The 26,147-nt window shown below is 42.8% G+C and overlaps 1 protein-coding gene across 2 annotated transcripts in view; it reads left to right on the plus strand.

Annotated features, from left to right (window-relative positions):
• The window catches only part of Slc25a13 (solute carrier family 25 member 13), a 181,997-nt gene that overhangs the window by 75,747 nt on the left and 80,103 nt on the right, over positions 1–26,147 (plus strand). For both annotated transcript variants that reach the window (XM_006986884.4, XM_006986883.4), the window contains exon 5: positions 15,300–15,439. In XM_006986884.4, the coding sequence (XP_006986946.1) occupies positions 15,300–15,439 (140 nt within the window). The remainder of the gene's footprint in view (positions 1–15,299; positions 15,440–26,147) is intronic.

Consider the following 26,147-nt stretch of genomic DNA (forward strand, 5'->3'; position numbering starts at 1 on the left):
CTTGCATTCATCACTATCAATCAGTTGAGCCTGCTTGTTTTTAAAGTTAATATAAGTGTGACAACACCAAAGATACTCCTTTAAGAACGTTGGCTGGCTGGTGGTGAATGGGGTCATTCTCATTTTTGTTTTGAGAGTACAGGGACCTGGGTAGAAGAAAAGAGATCTTGTGTTGGCTGGGACAGAGGACTAGAGGCAGTGGTGGGGCCAGGGAGACGGGTTAGATTCTGGGTCTGTTTTGTTGCTCACATACATGCCCACACCACAGAATACTTTTAGGAGTCGGGTCCCTCCTTCCACCATATGACTCCCAAAGATCAAACTCAATTTGTCAAGTGCCTTTACCATCTTGACCATCTTGCTGACCCAGATTCTGGGTATATTTGTAAGAGACAATTTGTGGGGTTCTTTGATAGGCTGGATGTGACGTGTTTGAGAGAGGAAGTGAACAAGAAGATAGTTGAGAGTGTGAAGGAGAGAGAGCCCAGAAGAGAATGACTGTGCAGTGTGTGGGGCCAGTGCTGCCAGCCACAGGAAAACATCATGGAATTGAGCTACTATCACAAAAGCTACTACTTGCAAAAGTCAAGGACTTCTTCAAAGGTCAAGCCATATCTGAAGAAGTCTTGGTGATATTTTAGCTTTTGTATGTGTATTAGCTGGTTCCTGCAGTGACTTTCTTATAATGCTATGTGTGTGTATTTATCTAAAATACCTATCAAGCATCCAAGGTCAAACACCTGTCTCCTAGGTTAGGTGGATAGCTTTATTTCTTGTGCCATTTAGGGTGAGACCCTCCTTTCTTACACAACCTTACTAATAGACCCCTAACTTCTTACTTAACCACTTCTAGAAATGGAGAGTAAGCACATAGACCCCCCTCCCTTTTGATATACTAACTGGTCATTAGCACTCAGTTGACCTCCTCCTTTACTCCCATTTTGGGTTGTAAAAGAAAGCCTGACAGTCACTGCCTGAGGAAAATTCTTACCTGCCTTTATGACCCCGTAGGAATTCAAGCCTGGTGACCTTGCTCTGGTGGGGATTGCCTTGCTTGGGTTTATAACTGAACACCTCAGAGACTTAAGAGGACTTAGAGGCATAAGGAGATGCAGAGGGAGAGAGGAATAGAGAACTTGAGGACAGAGAACTGAGAGGGATAAGGAGGATTTTGATCAGAGACAAGGTGTAGATGAGATGGAAGATGAGGAAGAGCCAGGAAGTACTAGCTGGGTAAGAAAAGAACGAGATGAGAAGGGCCTAGATGATGAGGCAGAATTAAGACAGAGAATTAAGATAGAACTTAGAGGGAACAGTAGATAAAGATAGAGAGAAATCAGGCAAGAAAGGAGCTAGGCACGAGAACAGAGCTGAAGTTGTGTAGATGGGATTTTATCTCAGAGGAATAAAGTAGATGGACAAAGAGCTTGGTGTACTTAGATTCTTTTCCCGAAAATAATCCTCACTGTTCATAGTTTCTCTCCTGAGCCCCTGGGAAGTATATTATTAAGGCTGGTCCTTTAATAATCTACAAGAGACCAGATCCAATGGAAGGGTAGAGTTCAGCTGAGAGAGGGAAGACGGTGGGGCCACGTGGGAGGAACAGGAACAGGCGGTCTTTTTTTTTTTTTTTTCCCCCACACACACAGTAGTTCCTGCCTGTTGTTTTCTAAGTAAGCATGTAGGCGTTTAGACCCAGAGAGTGTGGGAGCTGAGAGATGGAATTTGGGGGAGGGGTTTAGCATATCAGTGGTTCAAGCCACTGGCCCAAATGCTGTGAATGGCTGGAACTGTTAACTCCTGAGTCTGTACTGTGTTGGGCTAGAGGTAGAGCTAACACTTCCTCCTCATGGAACTTGTATTCTAATGGAATGGAAGGAGCACACTTTGAAAGGTTATCATCTCTGGTGGAGGAGATGGAGGCCATTCGAATAGGCTGCTTGAGTATGGGGAGAGGGAGTGTGGGAAGGTAGATTTTGGCACAGAATGAGGAGATTAAAAGGTATAGATTTAGAGATGTGAATGGGCCTGTGGAGGAGGAGAAACCTTGTAACATCTACTACAGGACCCTGGGCAAGAGTTTATCTTATAGGAGAGGCAGTGGAGAACTGTAAAGTAAAAGAGGAGGTCAACTGAGTGCTAATGACCAGTTAGTATATCAAAAGGTGTGTGTGTGTGGGGGGGAGCTATGTGCTCGATCTCCATTTCTAGAAGTGGTTAAGTAGAACTGTTCAGGACCATGATGATGCTTGGAATGGGCAGGGGGGTTGAGTGGGACAAGGCCTCCAGCACATCTGCCTGTGACCTTTGTAGGTGTGAAGCAGGGAGAAGAAACCTCTCGTGTGAGTAGGACAGCTGGCCTACAATGTAAGTTCCTGGCCAGAGAGAGTGAGACCCTGCCTCCAAACCAGAACAAAACAAGCCCCGGAAACCAGTTCAGTCTTGCCCTGTTATTAGAAAGTACAGTGACTTTGTCCTTTAATTTTTACATCAAAAGATGCTGTTTATTTAATTCAGTGTTTCCTGTACATGTTAATAAGGGTCATGTGGAATGGACTCTGTTAGGCAGCCATAAAGCATGAAAGCCCAAGTTTATTAAGGTCCTGACAAGTCCTGCAGGAAAAAGAAGTCTATGTTTATTAAGGTCCTGACAAGTCCTGCAGGAAAAAGAAGTCTATGTAACTTGGCTTGAGCTAGCATTTGAGGCACGAGGTCGAACATGGCCTTTCTGTCCCGTGTTTGTGGGACACTACGCAAGACCCATAAAACTGAGGTCATTGCTAACGTAGCTCATTCTTAATTGCACTGTTGCTTTTCGACTAGCTGACTCTGACATGCGTGACTTGTAGAGGGACCCTCCCTGGATTCACGGTTCGAGTCGGTCCCTGAATCCCCGTATTGACAAACATGAAATCAGTGGACGCTGGGACAGCAAGCAGACCAGATGACGTAAGGAAGTATGTCCCTGGCAGGGGAGGGTGCAGGAAGGGATGAGAGGTAACAGTGTGGGAACGTGAACTGTCAGAGGGGAGCTCACACACTTCAGGTAAAGGCAGACTTTATAAAAGACTGGGACATTCTCAGGATTGGGTGAGATGGGAGACTTGAGGCATCTCTTTTAAAGCTCAGTGGGAAAGTCATTGTGACTACCTTTGTTAACACTGATTTTTGATCTGGCAATTCATAAAGGTAATATTACTTTGTTGAGAGAAACCTAGTGTCCTACAGTAAGCAGATTTTATGTGGAGGTGAAGGTTCCTGCTCACCCTCTCATTGCAGCAGGGCTAAGATTCCAGGTAAAAACAGCATGATTTTGAAAGCAGATTCCTCCACAGTGATAGTGAACGTGCCCTAGCTGGAGCATCCTGTCAGCGTAGACACTGTTCGGAAGCTGTTCCAGTTCATTGGGTCAAAAATCTGCTATTTACCAGAAGCTAAATACGGATTTGCACGATTGGCCATAATGGCTTCAATTTTGAAAGATAGTAGTATCAGAGAGCACTTCCAGTTGGTGGGGTAATTGGAGAATCGCCCATGCTCAAATGGCTAAAATATTGTACTTTTTGATACTTCATCACTCCATTTTAAAAATAGGGACATTCTTAAAAAAGGACAGGCTTGTTGAGAAGGTGGAAGAATGTCAATTGAAGAGTAAATCACAATAGCCACGTGAAGTCACTCTTAGTTAACCATGGGCCTGGAGGTTAACCATTCTCCACAAGGGTCTGGAGAGATTAGATTGGGGGTCCCTACCGTCTGTCTGTCCATCTGTTCATCCGCCTGTCGATCCATCTTTGATGCCCCTGTGTGTGCAAGATGAACACAGAAGGGAGTTGTTCATGAGAAGGAAGGTGTAGAGAACAGAACGCTAAGCTGCTAACACTAAATCCTGAAGCTTGGAGCTGTGGGGAAATTTGACTATTTTAAACTGTACAGCTCATTTAAAAATAGTAAAATTATACCATTATTCTTTCAGTATGAGAGAGAGAGATAAAAATACAGTTTTTCTAAATTGGAAAATTCGCTGTAATCTTGCTGCTAATGACTGATTTCTTCCAACAGTTGCAAGGCAGATTTGCTCTGATAGGTGGATAAAGGAAACAAAATCAAGAGCATATTGGAAGTTCTTAGAGAAAATTACAGTTTAGGTATATGTTGGGGGTGGATAGTTAGACATTTTAATTGAAATAAAACAGTTTCATACTAATATGGGCTCGCTGTGGGTGTGCTTTTGTAGCACATCTGCTCTGAAGCCGTTAAGTAGGGTTAAATGTATGGTAATGCTTTTGTGAGAAAATTATTTTTGATAACATCCGTCTAAGGAAACTAGCTTAGGAATTTTTTTTTAAACAATATAGTTATTATGCTTGCATTTATGGAATGAATTAGGATTCTTACACTGTTGAAAAATTTCGGAGCTTTAGAGTTGCTTGGTTGTGCTCCTTACTGGTGATGAAAGATGATGATAATTGACACAGCCGATGATGAAGGCATGCACATCTGGAGATTGACCACAGGCCGCTGCTTGCCTCTAAACACCACTTTAAGTGACTTGCTTCGCAGGCTGCTGACCTTCTTAGTCTGCTGTAAGAAAAATACTTTTTCTAGCAGATACATGGAAAGCCTCTCATGGGCCTCTTTGCTGTTGTTTGAAGTGGAGCATGGGAGAGGACATTCGTGTCTCAGGTTAGATCTCTGCTGGCTTTTTGCCTTTTGGCCACATGGTTCACCAACATCACTCTAGTGATTTATGACGTGTTGCGCTTGAGCGTTTGTAGATACCTGGGATCTTGGAATAGGGTTCTTATCCAGGAGTCTGACCCTGGGGTCTTACTGTGCTTGCACACGGCGTTTGGTAAAACTGTAGACACTCTGGCTCCAGCTTCCATGGGCTGATTCAGAATGTTTGGGTGTGAAGCTTGGGAATGTGTTTTAAACATGCTCTCTCTCCTAGGGAACATAGTTCATACTTCAGGTGAACAATAGCAGGTGTCATTCATCTTCCAGGAGTGAGAGAGCTCACTGGGGGAAAGGTGACTGGCTACAGGAGTGTTCTTTCCAGAATGTCACACGACTTTCAGTTAGGGTAGCTCCATACCTCTCAAGGTGTAAAACTGGAAGAGTTTTAATTCATACTTGACTGTTAAATATGCTGACATCATATGTGGTTTCACTAGAGCTCAGCTTGACTACATGTGGACATTTTTCTTTTTTAAGATCTGCATCACAACTGTATGTGTGTGTTCAAAATAACAATAGAAAACTTTCTAAGATCTTAAGGAAAACTCGTTTTTCATGTGAAGTACTCCATGCCTACTGTTTTAATGACATCCATTTTCTTCCTAGACGTTCCTTGAGTGAGCCTCTGCTGTAACCAGCATACTCTTTTCCTCTTCAGACCCTTGACTGTGATTAATGTAAAAAGTCACTTGGTAGAAGGGTTTGAAATGGCGAACTTGACATTGGGGCACATGACAAAGATAGTCCATGTCCGCTCAGTCCAGTGTGTTACTTACCCTGCCAGTTCAAGTTCATCTTCTGTGTGGTGCTTGGAGCCATGTCCATGGAAGCTGTCGTTAGCCACATCAGCAGATGAAATACTACTTCTCATAGAAACACCACAAATTTTCTTTGAGGACTAAGATTTAGAGAAAGCAGGGAACCCTTCAGAGAGAAGGTGAGGGCATCCACAGTTCTCTTAACTCTGAAAAGGGCTCACTTTGGTGTTTAACAGAAACATCCTTTTTGTATTTATTGTATTAATAGACATTTTAGGATCAATAGGAAAGATATTATGGTTTAGTGTTTGGAATAATATGGCTTGATGAATCTTTTTTATCTTAATGGAAAACTCGTTTTCACTGATTTGAGGCTTCGAAAAGTGAATCTTCTAGAAATTAAAGAGCCTTAATTTAGTTATTCTGTATGGAAACAAAGATGTAGAAAGTTAAAATTTGCATAAGTGAAGACCTTGATGATTTCAGATTATAGTGTGGTGGAGGTTAAGGAATAAGAGCCCATAGAATTTGTAAAAACAAATTCAGTCTAACCACTTAATGGCATGTGCAAGTAATTTGCCAATTAAATATTTCTAGTATTTGAAAGATCTTCAAAGTAAAGAGTGGAGGTTCTTAATCTTTCTTAATTTCATACTTTAAGAAACATAATAGAAAATTACGTAGATTTTGATCACTTTTCATTCAAAATTTAAGCATGTGAGTTCAAGGAAGGATGGATTTTAAGTATTGCAGGCAAACTGGTGTCTTTTGAGAGATGTATGAGCTATGATATTTCCAAAGTACACTCTACTTGACTTAAAAAATTATCTGTAAATATTTGGTGCCCAAATAAATGTTGTTATAATTAAGACTTTTGGTTTTGGAGTTGACCATCTTAGTGGTCACCTCACTTCCTATGTGTAGAACATTGTAGTAGGCATATTCAACTCAAATAACTCTCCAAGACAGGTATTCCATTCCACTTTAAAGACTGAGTATTAAGTCAAGCAGTTGCCTCGGTGGTAGCAATTAGTCAGAGGTGAATCTGTAGCAGTCACTTAGTTTTTAAAAGTGCTTTATTGAGATTTAAAATGCCCCTATTTATTCTTCCTAGCTGCATAATTCTTTGGTTTTAAGTACAGTCACAGATTTGCATAACCATCAACACTTTGAAATTTAGAACATTTCCTCACCCTACCAAAGGAAACTGTATTTGTTAGCAGTCAACTATTTCTCAATACCTCTTTGATTCTTTGGTTTCCTCTAGTCCAAGGCAACCCTGAATCCACTTTCTGTCTGTCTATCAATTTGCTGTTCTTAGCATTGTTTTTAATGTTTATTTATTGTGTGTGTGTGAATGTCACAGTGTGTGTGTGTGTGTGTGTATGTGTGTGTGTGTGTGTAAGTGTGTATATGTGTATGTGTATCTCTGTGTATGCCAAAGCACAGCTTCAGGAGTTACTTCTCCCCTGCTCTGTGGGAACTGGTGGTTGAACTCAGGTCATCAGGCTTGGTGACAGGCACCTTTACCCTCTGTGCCATCTTGCTGGGAGTTTATATAAATTAACTCATGGACTATGTGATCTGTTAGTACAGACTTTATAGCATAATGTTTACAAAGTTCACCTACATGTTAGCACACTTGTCCACGTGTTCACATATAATTATTCCTTGTTTAATTGTTGGATAATGGTCCATTATGTGGATTTAGCACATGTTGTTTAGCCTGTCAGTTACATAGGTTGTTACTATTTTTTTTTTAACCAATGAATAATATTGCTATGAATAGTCATGTACATACTGTATGTGGCCATGCGCTTCCATTTCTTGTGACTGCACACTTGGACATAGCATTGTTAGGGCATACAGTGACTCTGGCTGTAACCTGTTGTCCACAGTGGATTTTATATTTCCAGCAGTGTTGGAGGGTTCCAGTTTCTTCACATTCTCAGCAGCACTTGTTATATCCTCTTGGTTATGACTGCCCTTGTTAACTGTTAGCCATTGGTCTTCATCCTCCTGATGCTAATGATGCTGAACACCTTTTTGTGTACTTGTGGGCCATGTTTATGTTGTTTTGAAAAAATGTCTCCTCAGTTCTTCTTCCCATTTTAAAACTGTCCTTTTATCTTTTGTTCATTTTTAACTAGAATTGTCAGGGCTGGAGTGATGCCTCAGTGGTTAAGAGCACATTATTGTTCTTGAACATGACCCAAGTTCAAGTCTCAGCACCAGCAGGCAGTTCACAATTGCCTGTAGCTTCAGCTCCAGGGGATGTGACACCCCTCAGATCTCCTCGTACAAGCATATGTACACACATAGAATCATCAAAAAATAAAGTTGAATTGACTTTATTTCTGAGTTGTGAGTCCTCTGTACATTCCAGACTTCCTTGTCAGACATGATTTCTAAACCACCACCCCTCATCTGGAAGTTATCTTTTTGCATTTTTGGTTGTATGCTTTAGAATACAAAAGTTTGATGATGTTCAGTTTGTCCAGTTTTTTTTCTTTTCTTTTCTTTTCTTTTCTTTTTTTTTCGGTCTTTTTTTTATATTTAGTCAACTATTTCCTAATCTACCTCCTAACACCTTCATAGCTTTAGCTCTTACATTTAGGTTTTTGATCTGTCTTAAGTTGTAGGCGGTCAGGACTGGACTTGATTCTTTTGCAGGCATAGGTCACTTGTGCCTGTCCCTTGTTAGGGGCCCATTTCTCTTGGCAGTTTGCTAGTCATCTTTGTCGAAATCTACTGGTAGCAAGCACATAAGCTTGACGCTAGATCTTGGTTTTTGCCGTGTTTTGTTTATTAGTCTGTCCCGTGTTGTAACCACAGTCTAGGTTTGCAGTAACTTGGTACTGACTGAAACCCAACTTTGATCTTCTGTTACAAAATTTCCTGGGCTCTTCTGGATTCCTTGAGTTCTTATATGGATTTGAGAATCCGCTTGTCTGTTTCCTCAAGAAGCCCGCTAGGATTTTGTGAGGAAATCTATATGTCACTTTGGGGAGTATGACAATTTAACACCAACTTTGGGAATGTACCTCCACTCTCCCATCACAAATGAATTAATTTTGAGGCAGGGTCTCACACTGTAGCTCAGACCAGCTGGAACTCACTGTGTAGCCCAGGCTGGCCTCGCATCTGCTTCAGTCTCCTGAGTGCTGGATTCTAGGTGTAAGTCACAGCCCTTGCTTATTTTAAAATTTTGTAATATTTAGAGAATAGATTTTTTTTTTGTATCTTACATTAAATTTGGTAAGTCTTTTTGAGGACATTGCATATGAGATTGCTTCCTTATTTTGTTTTTAAGTTGTTATTTCATATATGTAAAACTACAGTTGCCTTTTTTATGCTAGTCTCTGATCTGGCCAGACTGGCTTACTAGTGTGAATGGCTTGTTAGTAGAATCCTTGGGACTGATTTTGTGTGTGTGTGTGTGTGTGTGTGTGTGTGTGTGTGTGTGTGTAAGAACAATTTATTGTGAACCAGCTTTTAGAAGTCTTAAATCTTCTATCATAGGCTACTGTGTTTCTGTAGGAAGCCTGCTAGGATTTGGGAGGGAATCTATACATAACTTATGGGAGTATGACCATTTATCTTGAGGGTAAAATAATTGCTACTTTGTAATTGTTCCCACCACTTTTAACACCAGATCTCACTATGTAGCCCGAGCTGGCTTCAAATTTCCAGTCCTCTGACCTCAGTCTCCTGAACGTTGGGCTTAGAGGTGCGCCTCACTCTGCCCATTGTAATTATGCCTTTACAATGTGAAAAGTGTAGCTGACTTTAGGCTGGAAACTCAAGAGTGGGGAAAACTCCCATAAATAAACTCAGCGGAACCTTAAGCTTGTTTGGTAGTCTTCACTTAAATAACTTCACCGTTGCTTGACGATCTGATGGGAGCAAGAGTCCTTCCCGCAGTTCGCTGCAGACTGGAATAACAGTGATCGTGTTGTGAGAGAGAAGCATTCCACTTGCTTTCACTTTTAGGAAGAGCAGCTGAGCTTAGAAAAGCATGCCTCTGTCTAATCTAAACCAGTGCTTCTCAACCTGTGGGTTGCCACCCTTTTCGGGGGTTAAACGACCCTTTCGCTGGGGTCACCTAAGACTGTAAGTTTTCACACAGATATTTACATTGTAATTCATAATAGTAGCAGTTATATGAAGTAGCAACAGTTCCTCACCTTGGGGATCACCTCATGAGGAACTGTATTAAAGGGTCGCAGCATCAGTACCCTGTACCCTGTGCTGTGCTCCCATTATATAGCCAGGCCAGCTTGCCTTCTTTGCCTGACGGACCTTACTCCATGGATATGATTTGAGAGTCATGTTTCATGCCAGGAGGAGCCTCCACCTCCTTCTCACTCCTTTTAATATGCCAAGAAGTTCTCAGCTGTTGGTTTATAAACCAAGTAAGCAACAAAATGGCAGAAAAATTTTGGACTTTCTCTTCTTCCCTAAGACTTAAGGTTAGTGGCTGGAGAGACGACTCAGTGATTAAGGGCACTGGCTACTGCTCTTAAAAAGGTCCCGAGTTTAGCTGGGTGATGGTGGTGCACACCTTTAATCCCAGCCCTCGGGAGGCAGAGCCAGGCAGATCTCTGTGAGTTCGAGGCCAGCTTGGTCTACAGAGCGAGTTCCAGGAAAGGCGCAAAGCTACACAAAGAAACCCTGTCTCGAAAAACAAACAAAATGGTCCTGAGTTCAATTCCCAGAACCCACATGGCAGCTCACAGTTGTCTGTACCTCCAGTCCCACTGGATCCAATGCCCTCTTCTGGCCCCTGTGGCCACTGCATGTATCACATGTTATACAGACATGCAGGGAAAATCCCCATATACCCATACACATGAAATAAAAATAAATAAATCTAAAAAACAAACAAAAACCACCTTCATCTTAGCTCCAGAAAATTCTGGAAAGGTCTGGAAATGATGAGGGGTTAGTCATAGGGTAGTCCTAAGTTGAATTCCTGGAGTCTTTTGTGGTAGAGCCTATCCACCTATGGAAGCCAGAGTGTGGAGCTTCATCAGCCATACGTGTTGTTTTGTTTCGTTTTTCCATTTTCTAGCTGTCAGATGAGGTACACTCTTCTCATTGCCTCATAAAACCTGGAGACTTCTTAAACAATCAATAGTTAAATGACCAAGGTATCTGCGTCCCTGAGGAGAATACTGTCTGGGGCAGCATTTTCATGTTTTCTAAAGTGAGGGAGGAATGCCACTAACCATTGTGATTCTTTTAGTTACAGATACTACTTCTGTTTGTACCTGAAGGTGAAAATTTTAGTAAATGAATGACCCCAAGCCATTTTTTGAGGCAGAACAAAATGTTCAGACTTATGACCCTCAAAATAATTTTGGAGAAAATATGTGTGTTTTTTTTTAGGATGACAGAAATTAATTTTTGAAGGTTTTGAAGGTTTCCTAAGAGTTCATTATATGGGAAAGTGAGCAGAAAGGATCCTGTGTGCTTTGTGCCTCACTGGCTGTGGTCCATCTACTGGCATGGCAAGTTCACACTGGGAGTGCTAATCCTGGTGGGTAGGTCAGGAGAGTGACGGCGACATTTTGTAGAATCTGTGGCAAGTGGCACATCACGACTCTAGTTCTTGCCTCCCCCACCCTCTCTATACTGAGGAGGGCTGTGCTCTTCCCAGAACATTCCTTCCTTCTTCCTGTAAATGCAACATCAAGCCTTAGGAATTTAAAACTAGTCGTATTTGCTGCATGGAAATGCCTTGACTATCTGGGGCAGGATCTGCCATGTCTCAGGGTGGCTTTTCGCTCAAATACTGTATCCAAACCTTTGATTTGCCTCAAAAGAAATGAACTTCACTTTCTGCTTCAGAACTCATGCAAAAGCACCCATGAATAAACTTATGGCACAGTCTTCAGGGCTGATATCAGAATTTAAAAAGCCTTTCCTTCCCATTTCTGTGCCTGCCTTCAAATTCTGCTTTCTTGTTGTGGAGACTCCCCACCACCCCCTCCACTCCCACCCCCCTTCCCCCAGTGCTAATGCCCTTGGACCTGATCCTGATGAATTTAGTGGGGTTAGATTTGGGTTTAGCCCCTTACCTTCTGTGATACACATTTCTCCCACAGAAGTGGGTGCAGTGCTCATATGCGCTGCTGGTTCCGAGTTGCAGTTAGCTCTCCACGGCGTCCATTTTACAGTAGCTGATGTGTGACAACAGCTAAGAAACAGGTAATCGGGCCACATTCTGAAGGCTGCCTAGTGTTTATGCCGTCCAGTTCCAAGGAGTTAGCAGTCACATGGACCACGGAAGGAATGTCTGTCAATACAGTGGCCCTCTGTCCTCCAGGGCCTCCCATGACTGACATTGCACATGACTGTGTTGCACTGGGTGGTCTGGAGCCTACCCTAGCTCTTTCTTTCATATTTGTTGGCTGTTTCGGGGGAGAGTTAACGATTAATGATGAGGGAATCTCTTCCATAGCTTACTAAGCTCATTTTGCAAAAAGGTCTTTTACCCTTGTGTCAGAAAAACCTTGGGGGTGTTAGTGAACGTAGAGATTATTTCTCCTCTGTAGATCCGAAGGTCATCAGGAAGAGGGCTTCAGGATGAGTAGAGCACGACTCCCAATGATCTGTTGGGAACTGAGAATTACAGAAATTGCTTTTCCGTAAGGGCAGCCATAATGTTTCAGAAAACTACTGTCTCTGACCTGTCAACCAGTGTAAACTTTTGCTGACTGACTTCAGTTAAAAATCTACGTAGGGAGAACTTGTTCTCTGCCCACACTGTGCTAGCCAGGAAGGGAAATTAGGTGTGGACAATGAGGCTTGTGCTATCAAAGGAGTAATAATCTATTTGGAACTAGAAGATGTACAGTAATTCTGGACAAATGTACACATATGGAACACATAAATATCCTTTTTAAAAAATAACTAGGATTGGCCGATTTTAGGGTTGAGCAATATCTTAGTGGTAGCATAGTTTCTAAAGTTCAGCATGTGACCTCAGTACTTGCAAAGTCAGGCTCTCTAGAATTGAAAGCACCCTACCTCTGGAGTTAAAGGTTCACAGTTCTGTGCTCTTGTCTGATCTCAAGGAGGTAGTAGTAGATGATAGTTAATTATAAAAACAATTAAGTTATTGGTTAGGATGACGTCTACTGGAAACTTATTCATTAATTTATTGACATTCCTATGTGTATGTGGAGATATGTGTGTGTGTAGATATAAGTATACATAGGAGGTTTTAGACCTTCAAAAGTTACCAAAACCTTTAGCCCGTGTTTTTACTCTTTTCTACAGATTTCCTTCTTCCACAGGCCACATGGACACTAAAATGTCTGGGTGCCTTAGCTATATATGTTCTGTCTGTTCAGTACCTCCTCTTACTTTCCATGAGACATGAAGGAAGGGCCGAGAAAGGATACTGTTGACAGCTATCCTGGAATTAGTGAATTAAAACAGTTTTCATGGACTCTGTGGTTGAAAGGAATCCTCAGCTTACCCAAGTGCCCTAAACAGTTGGTTTTGCTTGCTTGTTATTAAGAACTTATTGCGCTGTAAAACTGTATTGAAGGTGTGAAAACAAATTCTTGGGTGGTTTTGGTGGTGTCCTTATCATGTGCGTGTGGCTGCTCATTTGCTAATCTATGGGATAGCAACTGTGGTGCCTTTGTTGACTCTCTTGGGCCTGCTCCGTGCTGAGATGTGAACACAGAGTGGACAGGAGCTACAGGCTATCCTAGGATACTTTGCTGCTGAAGAAAGTGTGGCTTCAGATGAAAGGACTTGGAACTATTAGAATAATCCTGTCACTTGGTGAGCGCCCAAGAAAAGGTGACTGTTGTTGAAAGTGGCATTAGAGCCCTAGACATTTGAATTTCAACTCAGAAACTTCTTCTCAGTGCAGAGGGAGCCTTTCAGATAATTCATTTTATTGGCCTCTGGGACAGATATTCTGAATACGTCTCTTCCTTCCCCTCTACCAATTTTTTCTTTTAAATCCTAATTCTTGGTTTATGTTATTTCCCTTATTTTCTCTCTCTCTCTCTCTCTCTCTCTCTCTCTCTCTCTCTCTCTCTCTCTCTCTCTCTCTCTCTAAGAAAACTTGAAGGTTGTATTTTGAAAATTTTATTTTATTGTCCTCACCATGGTCAGTTTGAGGTTTTATTTTTGCCACCATTTATAAAATTTATGCCCAGCATAATTTTGATTTTTATTACTCTTTCTGTGCAAACACACACAACCATGTTCTGATGGTGGCCTTGCTATTTTCATGACAAGTAAAATTTTCTGGAACCATTAAAAACATGGAATGAAAATTTTGTGGGCATAATGAGGTAGAAGTAGGAAATTTGGGGGAAGCAGTAGAAACAAGGACAAAGGATTTTGGCACTCTAAGAAGACTCAAGAAGTTGGTCTTTTTCTTTTGTTTCCTTTGAAGAGAAAAGGGGGAAGAGAAGGAACCAGGCTTAGTTTGCTTATACAAATGAGCACCTTTGACAGATATATTAAGACAAGTGAAAACAAGGATAAAATTCACCAATATACTCACTTGTTTGCTCGTTACACTCTAAAGGCACGTTTTCAGTATGGATAGAGACTAGTGGTTAAAATAATGCTTTATTTAGAAAAATAATTTGCATACTATTTTGTGTCAGTCTTCCTCTACCTCTCTCTGTGCATACACACATGCTCCCTTCTGCCTCCCTCCCCCAATGCTCGCAGGTGCTCTACAAGCGAGCCACACTCCGGCTCCTCTTCTGAGAGTGAACAGAGATGAGGAGAAGCCAGGACATTGAATAACTAACACAACTTGAAATGAAATTATCTGAACAATTTGAGAACTTCTCTCCAGCGCTTCCCCCACCCGCACCCCAAAAAATTAAAGTTAGGCTGGATGGTGGTGCATGCCTTTCACCCCAGCACTTGGAAATCAGAGGCAGGCTGATCTCTGAGTTCTAGAGCAGCCTGGTCTACAGAGTGAGTGCCAGGATGGCCAGGGCTGCACAGAGAAACCCTGTCTTGTGGGGGCGGGGATTAAAGTTAACAACTTTTACTGCAAGATGAGCTTGAGAAATCTGTTCTGACTCCAGCTCAGATGGATCTCAGGTGCTGGATGCGAGCTTCAGTTCTTCACCAGGGTCTAAACCTTTCAGAAACTCGATAATGCCTTCTGTTTGTCTTGCTTACGTTATGATTGTTGTGTCTGGGTTTTCTGTATTAGGTACTTTTCAGTTGCCGTGATAAAACACCATGCCTAAAAGCAACTTCCAGAAGTAAGCTTATTTTGGGGAAGGAATGATGGCAGATGGCAGAAGCAGGAATCTGGTCGGCCATATTTCTATCCACGCACAGGAAGCAGAGAGCGGGAGGGGAAGTGAGGAAAAGATAGACCTTCACAGCCTGCCCCCAGTGACGCACTTCTCAGCAAGGCTCCACCTCCTAATTCTATAAGCCTCCCCCCCACCCCCAGTCACCAGTGGGGGACCAGGTGTTTAAGTGTGTCGGCCTGGGAGGGACATTTCCCATTCAAACCACCACAGTCATTAAAGATGAAATCCCATGTGTATGTTGAGAGAAAACGAATACGATAAAAATTTAGCTTTTTATGTGACTTTTTTTTTTTTGGTTTGGTAAGCTTTAATATTTTGATATTTTCCATGGATATTCTGATTCCTGTTTCTGCCAAGTTTTTATGAAATGTATGGATTCATATTTGAGTTACTTTTTAATAAGAAGTAGGAGTGCCCATTTGAATACATCTAAGAAAGAAGCCAACTTCCTTTCTTTTAATCACCATTTATTCTTTTACAGAGGATGTTAAACAAGTTTTTGGACAGACTACAATTCACCAACATATTCCATTTAACTGGGATTCGGAATTTGTGCAACTACATTTTGGAAAAGAAAGGAAAAGACACCTTACGTATGCGGAGTTCACTCAGTTTTTGCTGGTGGGTCTAATTCTTTCTTTTCTTCTTAAATTACCTGATGTTTTTACCCTGAATTATTTTCCTGATATATTTTTATATCAAAGGTCTTATTTGTATGTTTGTTCTGCCAGTATTTCTTTTTTTAATGGTTTTAGTTTTATGTGTATAGGTATTTTGTCTATATGTCTGTGCAGCCGCATGCAGTATTTGAGGAAGCCAGAAAAGGGCATTGGGTCCCCTGGGATGAGTTACAGATGGCTGTGAGTGAGCTGCCATGTTGGTGCTGGGAATCAAACCTGTGTCCCATGAAAGAGCAGCCAGTGCTCTTAACTGTGGATTGATCTGTCCTGCTCCTGGAGTCTTACTCTTAAAAATTGTGTGTGTTTGTGTGTGTGTGGGGATAATTAAGTGTAAGTTCTTGCTCTTTCCTCAAAGCCTGATTTACCAGAGGTTTGTAAGTCTAGAAATTTAGAAGAATTTCTTTTCAGCATGTTGAAATTGTAGAATTATATGGACCTCTTCTTGTTTGAAAATGTGAAAATGACCCCCTCAAGGTTGCTAGGTCAAAGAAGGCAAAACCATAGGGCTGGAGAGATGGCTCAGTGGTTAAGAGCATTGTTGTTCTTCCAGAGTTCTAAGAAAGCAATCAGAATTGCAATTGGGATTTGTGCCTGGTTGTCCTACTATGCACCAATATTGTGTTTTTTCCCTGAGAAAACTAGCAGATGTAGCCAGCTACCTCTAACTGTAAAAGTGTTCCCTCTGAGGTCTTTTATGGATTAAGCCACCCGAGTCTCAAATTGCTGCATATTGAAGTTATCCAGGCAGCTTTGGAAACTGTTTCTTGGACCAGCCTTTAGAGATTGCCGCCTTGTGTGGGGTGGTGTTAGGCTGCCCCTGCGGCGAGGGTATTGACCTCCCAGCTCCTCTCCTAAGCTAGCTCAGTCCCTTCCATGTTCCTTCTTCCCTCTATTGTGATTGGATGGTTGGACCATGGATGAGATCAGCCCAACCAACAGTAATTTTAAATATATTATACTGTTCTTATTCTATGATAATGCAATAATGAACCCTGTCTTTTCTAGACTAAGAATGAATTCAAAAAAATAAAATTATGATTGTGGCTTGGTTTTCCTCTTCAAGTGCCATTTAAAATTTTTTTTTTTTAATTTCCACATTAACATTTAGTCACTGGGGGTCAATATCTATTGGGATACAAATCTCCATAAGGAATTCACTTCTTTTGGATTTTTACTAACTCATTTTGTTTCTTCAGTGATCACATTTCTTTCACAAAATCTGTTACTTAAAAACCCATGTGGAATGTTAGTCTTTTGGGATCTTTGACTTTTGAGCCTGGAGGAAGGCTGCCTGGGAAATCACCTTCAGTTCTTTGCTCTTCCTTCCTCTGTTAAGTGTTAGTAGCTCAGATCATGTGGGTCTTTTTCTTGTTGTCAATCTTCCCAGATGCAGGGGATGAAGGCAGAAAGGGGATGGAGTGGTGGGGATGGAAACAGCCAAATCCCCAGCGGGGTTACTCCTTCATAAGTGCCACATTGTGGCATCCACGCTTAGACACTGACTGGCGTATGTAGCGTATGTAGCCATTTAGTTTGCAAAGATGCTCCTTTTTTGGACTTTTCAGTGTGTGTGTGTGTGTGTGTGTGTGTGTGTGTGTGTGAGAGAGAGAGAGAGAGAGAGAGAGAGAGAGAGAGAGAGAGAGAGAGAGAGAGAGAGCAAGCGTTATTGTTCCCCAGGCAACTGTAGACGGATTTCTAGGAGGCCTTATTAAATAAAGAACAAGGAGCCAAATATAGGAGTGAAAGCCTTAGAGATCAGGGAAACAGTCATAGCCACCAACCTTACCTCTCCAGCTCTGCAGCTACCAAAAAGGAGTTACTTCCTGTCTACCTTTATTGCCTTGCTGTTCTGCCCTCTCATTGGCTCTTAGCCCAGCTACCTCACTTCCTTGTTACTGCCTGTCTGTACAGACCACCTGGTCTCTATGGTTGGTACTGGGATTAAAGGCATGTGTCACCACGCTTGGCTGTTCCCTACTGTGTCCTTGAACACACAGACCCTGACTGCCAAGTGATCAGATTAAGGGTGTGTGCTACCACTGCCTGACTTCTATATTTACTTAAAAATGGCTGGCCTTTCCCCCCTTGATCTCCAGGCATGCTTTATTAACATACAAATAAAATATCACCACACAAGCCGGGCGGTGGTGGCACACACCTTTAATTCCAGCACTCGGGAGGCAGAGCCAGGCGGATCTCTGTGAGTTCAAGGCCAGCCTAGGGTACCAAGTGAGTTCCAGGAAAGGTGCAAAGCTACACAGAGAAACCCTGTCTCGAAAAACCAAAAAAAAGAAAAAAGAAAAAAAATATCACCACACGCATTATCCACTTTTTATTTTGAGACATGAGAACTTAAAGTGGCTAGGATGCCAGCCCACAAGCCCAGGGATCCGCCTCCCCAGCACTGAGGTCACAAATGCTGCCTACCAGACAACATACTCAATCACTTTGAAAGCCAAATAGAAAGTCTTCATTGCCGGCCAGTGGTTCCATGGGAAACTTAACTAAATCATGCAGCTCAGATCCTCACAGTTCTCTGTCTTTTATTCACAAAAACCATACCCTGGTTGACACCCTTCAGTTGGCAAGAAGCAGAACCACAGACGCCAGACAACCAGGTTAGTACATTTAGGGACTTTCCTGGATCCTGGCACTATCCACCAGGTCTTTGATGGACTAGGTCTTTGATCCTGTTTAGGCAGGTGTTGAGGCCCACGTGCTGCATTTTAAGGTTAAAATGGTGCCTCTAACATGGTGTCAGTTGTGTTAAGATCTTGGAGCCTCTTACACAAATGTGCTCCACTGTACTTCGTTTTATTAAGTTTTTTGTACATGGTTTCCAGAGATTGAACTCATATCCACTATATTGACTGGGTCATCTCCCTGACCCTCATTTAGACTTTTAATAATACTGTTACCCACACAGAATTGGTCAAGCTTTTAAGTTTGCTGTCATTGTCCTTACAAAGCTTCAAAGATATCTTGAACCAGGCCTGGTGGATCACACCTCAGCACTCAGGAGGCTGAGACAGAAAGATTGCTTGCTGCAGGTTCAAGGCCAGGCTGGCATACAGAGTGAGACCCTTTCTCAATTACAACCCCCCCCCCAAAAAAAAAGAGCAAAAACCAAGGACAAGATACCTTACTCCTGGCTTTTCATTTTTCTTGTTAAACATGGTAATGTCTATGAATCTCCATTTCCAGTTCTATGGGAACATAAACCTAGTTCAGTGACTCAGGTGGGGAATGGAATGTGAGGTAGTTTTTTGTTGCTGTTTACACAGGACATTGGCACATGGGAGGAGGAGGCGTATGCCCTTGATAAGGAATGATTATAATAATGCTATTTGAGACAGATGCCTCAAATGGACTTTGTGGAACCCAGCCTAATTAATTTTTAGTTTTAATGGAACGTTAGCAATATAGTAAGGATGCTTGAGTTGCCCCTTTCAAGCAAGTGTCAATTATGTCGCGGCCAGTCAACTGTAAACTCCTCACGGTTGCTTCTTGGCCTTCCTTAAGAAGTGGGGAGCCTGAGTCCAGGATTAGATAATTCAGGGGTTACGCATTCTGGTTTCAGCTGCAGCTTTTAGGCATTTGCCTAAGCTTGACTCTGATCCCTCATGGTTAATGGGAGCATCCCACAGTGTCATGCACGGGATGATTTGGCCTTTGGAGCCAGGATGGATGCCTGAAACTTTTACTGATTCAAAGTGTCTGTGAGCACCTAATGATATTGACAAGGACTTTGCTTTAGACCCAACTCCAGACCCAAAAGAAAGAAGGAGTTGATGGTCGAGATAGGCTTCCCATCAGTGCTGGGTTTGAGGTCTACACTGGGTCACTTTCCCCCATTTCGGATGTTTTGTGTACTTCCTTTGAACTCCTGTCTCCAGGCGGGTTGAGCTTTGAGCCCCCTACTTCGGGCATCTTGTTTTTCTTCCGTGGGCTCGTTGCCGGGCACAGACAGCTTCTGAAATACCCAAGTGAGTGTGTTCACTAGTTTCATGCCAGCTGTAGTCATCTGAGAGGAGGGAACCTCAACTGAGAAAATGCTTCCAGAAGATCAGGCCAGTAAGGCATTTTCTTAATTAGTGATTGATGGGGGAGAGCCCAGCTCATTGTAGGGGGTGCCATCCCTGGGCTGGTGGTCCTGGGTTCTACAAGAAAGCTGTTCACACATTCAGTGTGCGTTGCTTTCTTAGTTGTTAGGAATTAAGAAGGAACTCCCACCTATATAGATTGGGACTTTTTGAAGGAATTCTGTTCCCCATTTTATGGAGCAGGGAAAGTGTTCTGTATCTATAAGGACCTGCCTCCTATTGCTTTAGAAGGCACGTCAGAAAATCAGCTGCCCTGAATGGGTAGAGGAGGCAGATTTTGAGGCCGAGATTCCATTAATCAAGAGATGGGCTAGCTGACTTGAGAGGGCATGGGTCTGGAAGTCATCTCATACCCTCTTACCAAGTAGAGCTTAAGAATGAGATCACCTGGCTCCAGACACATGAGTACTTACTTGTTTTATTCAGGGCCTTTTGTTTTGTCAGATGAGGGTGATGGTATTCAAGAGACACAAACTTTAGTTGATAGAGCAGGAAGCAGACTGGAGGAGGCAGCACTGTGTCTGTGCCGAGACCGACCATCACATTGGTTAGGGTCCCTGTGCTTAGATCATATCTGTCAGACGCCATATGCACATGGATGCTTTTAGGTGTTGGTTGTTATTATTAAGTCAGATTACTCATTATTTTAGCTTGTGGATTTCACCCAGATCAGACCTACCATATCGAGCAGCTAAAGTTTTTTTTTTCCTTCTGTATAGAAATGGATCTTTGGTTGTTCACATTCCGAGCCTAAGAGTGCTTCCAAGTCTGTTGCTTCCAGATCAGCCAGGGACTCTCTGCTGTTAGTAGTTATCTGTGGCCTCGGCTTCCTAGAGAATCATTACTTAGGGTTGGCTGCATTGTCTGTCATGGTATCCTGCTATAACACAAAAGTGCCAACACAAAAGTCCACTTCTGTTGAAAAAGAAATTGCTCTCTGTTGCCTTCACCAAACCTAACATGGTTTCACCCATGGCAACAGCAAATTCTCAAGGTTTGCTATTAATAAGGGGTTGCAGATGCTAATGGAAAATGACCATTTGCAGAGCTGCATGAAGTCCAAATGGTTCAAACAGGTTAGTGGCCATCTAACAAATCCTTCTGTGGGCTTGAGTAGCCCAAGCCATTTGTATTTCCCCTTTCTTTGCCCCCAACTTGCCATTAGGGCTAATGGAAGTATCAAGGCCATAAGTCTTTAGTAGCCGGAGACCACATCAGTGTTTGTGTCTGCGGCATGTGAATCTATTCATATCGATTATAAATTGGTCCTGACAGACTATGTAATGCATGTTGGTACTGGTTTATCAATGAAATGACCCTAATGTTTCAGAGACAAATATGGAGTGCAGTAAGCTGACATTGTCTACCCCAGCTCTTCGAAGGTAAATTGTTTGGCATCCATGTCACTCGGATGGTTAGATTCCATTTTTCATACACTTTCTACGTTTGGGACAAAGGAAATCAAGGTTCACTGTACTATTGTGCCCAGGGTTGGTCAGCCTGCCTTCCTGTTGAACAGTTTGAGCTGGCTTTTACAGTAACACCCTGCTGAGAGTCAATACTTCGTCTAGCATCTCCCCAGCTCTTAGCCACTGAGAAATTTAGCAGGAAATCAGAAGAACAAGGAAACATAGAGTCACACCGGACTTGTTTTCTATCACGGCGTTGCCGAATGTGTAGAGAATCACATGACTTTCTTCGGAGGGCTCTTATTGAAGGTCCAACCCAAGAAACTAGGCCAGAATTTCACCGTGAACTCTTGCAATCTGACCACATGGCAGAATATGTGAATTATGGGAAAGTGTGAAGGATGGAAATGCCTTCACCCTGCCTAGTCATTGCTCAGTTCCTTTCTTACCCCATTTTAAACTGTAGATCTTGGAGCTGGAGATTCAGCTCAGTGGATCAGCATGTACAAGGATGACAGTCTGAATTCACATCCCAGCACATGTGTGAAAAGCTGTGTGTGTGCCTGGAACCCCAACGTTGTAGCAGGTGGAGACAGGAGGATCAAGAGAGCTCGCTGTCTGTCTGTCAGCCTAGGTACAGGTTCAATGAGAGAGGAATAAGTAGGGAATGCAGAGCCAGGCACCTGACATCATCCTCTGGCTTCTGCACCAGCATATTCACAGGCATGTACACACACCACACACCACACACACACACACACACACACACACACACACACACACACACACACACACACACCTGTATATCCTTACCGTAATTCATATTATTTTCAAATTAGCATAAAATTATGAAAATTTAGGGGGTACTTATACATTCCTTATACATTTTATTCTTTGTTTTTATAAGCGGTCACCTTCATTTTGTCTACAGTTTTCTACCACTACAGTTTTTTAGTTTTCTTGACTCAGTTTTATTAAAATTATATATAGATATATTTTAAGTTTTGAAAACATAAAAGTGCAAATGAGCCAGGCTTTGGGTTGCTTTGTGTTCTCTTTCAATGGTCTTTGCTTTTAGCTCAAGTGAATCTGCTGTTTGGCTCGGAGACTGTTTTGCTGTTGTTTTACATGATAGATTGTTCTCAGGCCAAAGCACAGACTTGCATGTCTGAGGAGAGGTGAGAAAAGGTTTTTACATTCAAAATCTGCCCACTAGGAAACTGGGGACTGTTAAGGGAATGACAGCCCTGGAGCTATTAGAAGCCTGGATTTCGATGAGAAGAAGTGGAGCCCCCATGCATGTTTTTTCTGTACAGGTAGTAATTTTGAAGAATTAGACTTTTTTTCCTACAGCAATCTGAATGAGTGTGTTGAAGTATTTGGAATCTGCTGCAACGAAAGCCTGTTCCAGTAATCATCGTGTGGCAGAGTAGAGGGAACAGAAAACATTCTCTGGTGCTTAAGCAGAAGGGCCTTAGGTGACAGAGGCCCAGTCCCCTCTGTCCTCCACCTCCCCAACCCCAATGTCACATTTAGGAAATGTGTCCCTTGCCTATACCATTCTGAGTACTCATCTCAGAGGCATGCCTTCTTCCCAGCTTCTTGGATTTGAGGGTGGGGGACAAAGGGAGAGGAGACAGGCTTTCTCTGTGCAGCCCTGGATGACCTGGAACTCTCTCTGTAGATCAGGCTGGCCTTAAATTCAGAGATCCATCTTCCTCTGCCTCCTGAGGGCTGGGATCAAAGGTGTGCGCCACCACCGCCGGCTCTTGGGGCTTTGTTTGTTTGTGTTTTGCCTCTTCTAAGGCCTTTACTTTTTGTACTCAGTTTAAGTATCAATTTGATCTTTGTTGCCTCCTCTATCTGTGTATTGAGAGATAACCACATCTCTTTCTGAAACTATACTATTCTTTTCTTGTAGTCTTTTTTTTTTAAACTAGACTTCCCTTCAAAACAAACAGAGTGTTAATATTGTGACTCCCAGTCAGGTTGTGGTAGCACACAGGCCAGAGACAGGAAGATTCTACATAGCAAAACCCTGTTTGAAGACAGACAGACAGACAGGCGCGCGCGCGCACACACACATGCACACATGTACACACACACAGCACACTCTCAGCCCAAAGTTTACCTTCTGTTTCTCCTGACTTTCAGATGTTGTGACTTTCCCAGATTTACACTTCTACATGTACTTTGAGGTTTCTTTTGTAGAGAGTGTAACTTTGGTTTTTAACAAACTCTGCTCTGTGTTTCTCATGGTCAACCACTGCATCTCTTTCTGCTTGAAGGATTTTTAATTTGTGGTGGACTCTTCCATCTCCCTCATGATTCTAAGCAAGAATGCTTTTAAGATACGGCCGGCTTTCTTTTTGTAGCATCCAAATCATCGCGCGCGTGAGTGCGTGCGTGTGTGTTTTGGGGTGTGGGTTAAAGTCACCTTTCCAAACAAGATGACTCCCAAAGCTCCGTCAAAGCTTTTCCTAAATTCTTTATTTTTTTATTAGGGTCCAAATCAGTTTATGATCATACTGTGATTTTCCTCAAGATAACATAGGTATCTATCCATGAAGAATCTCAGTGTTGGAGTCATACGGTCCTCGGGGTGGATCTCAGCTCAGCTGCTGTGTGACTTTGAGCTAGTTATCTTAACTATCCCAAGCTTCAAGTGTCTCTCTGTAAAGTGAAGATAATGTTTATTTCCAAAGTTAGTTAGTGTAAGGCTTCAATCAAACACTGTCTCAACCTCAGGCCTGCTAGTGCTCAGGTATTCCTAAGATTCTCTACCATGTTGGTATAATCCATCTTTCTGAGCCTGTGGCACTGTTCTGGATTAGAACGGATGACGCAGCAGAAGCACTGTTCTGGATTAGAACGGACTTTACAGGTGTTTAAGCCCTTCACCTCAACAGAGATCAGAGCTACCACTTACCAAGTGTCTGTCATGCATGACCTAAACAGAGGCCTTGGTGTGTGCATTTTGTGAGAAAGCCGTGGGGCCTGAAATGCCAGCCGGCTCATCCGAGCTCTCCCAAGTATGGTGTCATGGTGCATTACATTCTGCTGTCACGGGGCTTCCACTCCCCTCCATCAGTGGAAAATGAAAGCCGTGACAGGTGTCCCTTCCCCCCGAGTCAAAGTGACACTTGCTTGTGTGGGGCGTCTGTTTGAATTCTCTGTAGTTTTATACGCGAGATGCTAGTGGATTGGGATGTAACCTACCCCGGTATCTTCTTCCATTGATTTACTTTTTAAAAGAAGTACAGAGAGTCAGCGTGGCCCCTTCCCTGGACTGTTAACCTGCCAACCATTTAACCTTTAAATATTTAATATAACGATTGCTTCTCCATTGCTGCGCATTCCCTTCACTTAGGAAGTGAGTATGATGGTCCATGTTCTCCATCCTGCCTTTGTCCCTTCTGGCATACATGTGGGAAAGACCAGCCTCTTGGTGGCCCTTACATACGTGTCAGATATTCTTTAGTAGCCGTAGAGACACTGCCAAGGGATTCAAGGCACTACTATGTCATGGGTAACAAACCTGGTCATTTATTTCAAAACTAGCACATTCTTGAATTTAACATTTGTAGAGTTGCTGGTGTGTTTGGCCCCACAGGCTTCCCGATTTGTTTCTTCTGTCCGGGTTCTTAGGACTAAGAAGGGATCAGACGTGAGGGAGGAAATGCCTCCTCATTCTTTTGCCTTGCAGTCCCCATGACTATAGGTGAGGAGAGCCAGGCTTTCTCCACACGTTGCCTTTTGCCTTAGTGGAAACTTAGGAATTTTATTGTTTTCCCAGGCAGAGGCAAAATCTAGAGCATGGGGAGTAACTTCAAAACAGGCCTAGGGATGTGGCTCATTTGGTGGAGGGCTTGTCTAGCAGTCATGCAGCCCTAGGTTCAGTCTTCGGCACCACATAAATTAGACGTAGGGGCACATGCCCATAATCTCAGGATTCAGCAGGTGGAAGAAATGGAAGGGATGTTCAAGGTCTTCTTTGGCTACATAAGAAGTTTGAGCCCTAGGCTCAGTGTACCGGGCTCGGCTGACTCCCCACGGGAGACCTTGATTTGGGGGATGTGGGGATGTGGGGTGGCTTAGGAGGGAGGGCTGGGGGAGTGGGAGGAGGTAGGAGATGGGATCTGGTGGTATGTAGAGTGAGTAGAAAATTTCTTAATATAAAAAAAAGGCTTCATGAGACCTTGTCTTAAATAAATACATAGATAAATAGAGTAACATTTATATCCCGTGTCAAGGATATTTCTAGTCAAATTCCCTACAGTAGGGTGCTCCAGGGCTTCCCACACACCATGGTCAGATAGCAAGCATGTACTTGTCCATGGGGGTGTGCAAGGTGTGTGTGTTTTGGGGGTGGAGGGGGTGCCCAGGTTTGAATTCTAGCTTTGCTGCTCCTGGCAGGTAGACTACAGCTCCCTCCCTGGATTCAGTAAGGTAAATGCTTATTATCTATGTACTGGGTCCAGTGGTACAACCTGAGATCCTAGGACTCAGGAAGAAAAGGCCAGAGGATTCAGAGGATTTGAGGTTATTCTGGATCGTGTAGTAAGTGTACTGTAAGCCTAGGTTACACATCAGAACGCTGCCTCAGTGGTGGGGGTGGAGGCAAGCTCCGTCTTTAGTAATCCAGTTTATGTGGAAGGAATAGCCAAACCTTCCCTGTCTTCCTACTGAGGCAACTTCACTGGTACAGTTTCAAGTTCTGCATGGAATTTTGATGTCTCCACTTATTCAAAATGAACTTTCAATTTGCTCATCATCAGGGTAAAAGGAGCTGTTGGGCTTTTTTGTTTGTTTGTTTGTTTGTTTTGCCTGCTGGCAGCTTTTCAATTGAAACTATGTAGGCAGCGAAGGAGGCAATATTATTCCCTTCAGAGATATCTTCCCACCACAAACACATCCCCTCTTCTGTGGTGTGGTCACAGGCCCTCCCCAGCCTTTGGTATCTGCCTTGCTCTTTGCCATTCCAGACAAGCTGGTCTTCGTAGTCTGAGTTTCTGCTCCGTGAGGAGATGGGTTGGCTGTGGTGTGGGATGCTGATTTTGGAATGACAGCCTTTGGGTCCTTTGAGTTTTAACTAGGAAAATGGCAAATACCTGAAGGTACCCCTGCTGTTGCTGAG

The sequence above is a fragment of the Peromyscus maniculatus genome, chromosome 3 (assembly GCF_049852395.1).
Source record: "Peromyscus maniculatus bairdii isolate BWxNUB_F1_BW_parent chromosome 3, HU_Pman_BW_mat_3.1, whole genome shotgun sequence".
NCBI lineage: Eukaryota > Metazoa > Chordata > Mammalia > Rodentia > Cricetidae > Peromyscus > Peromyscus maniculatus.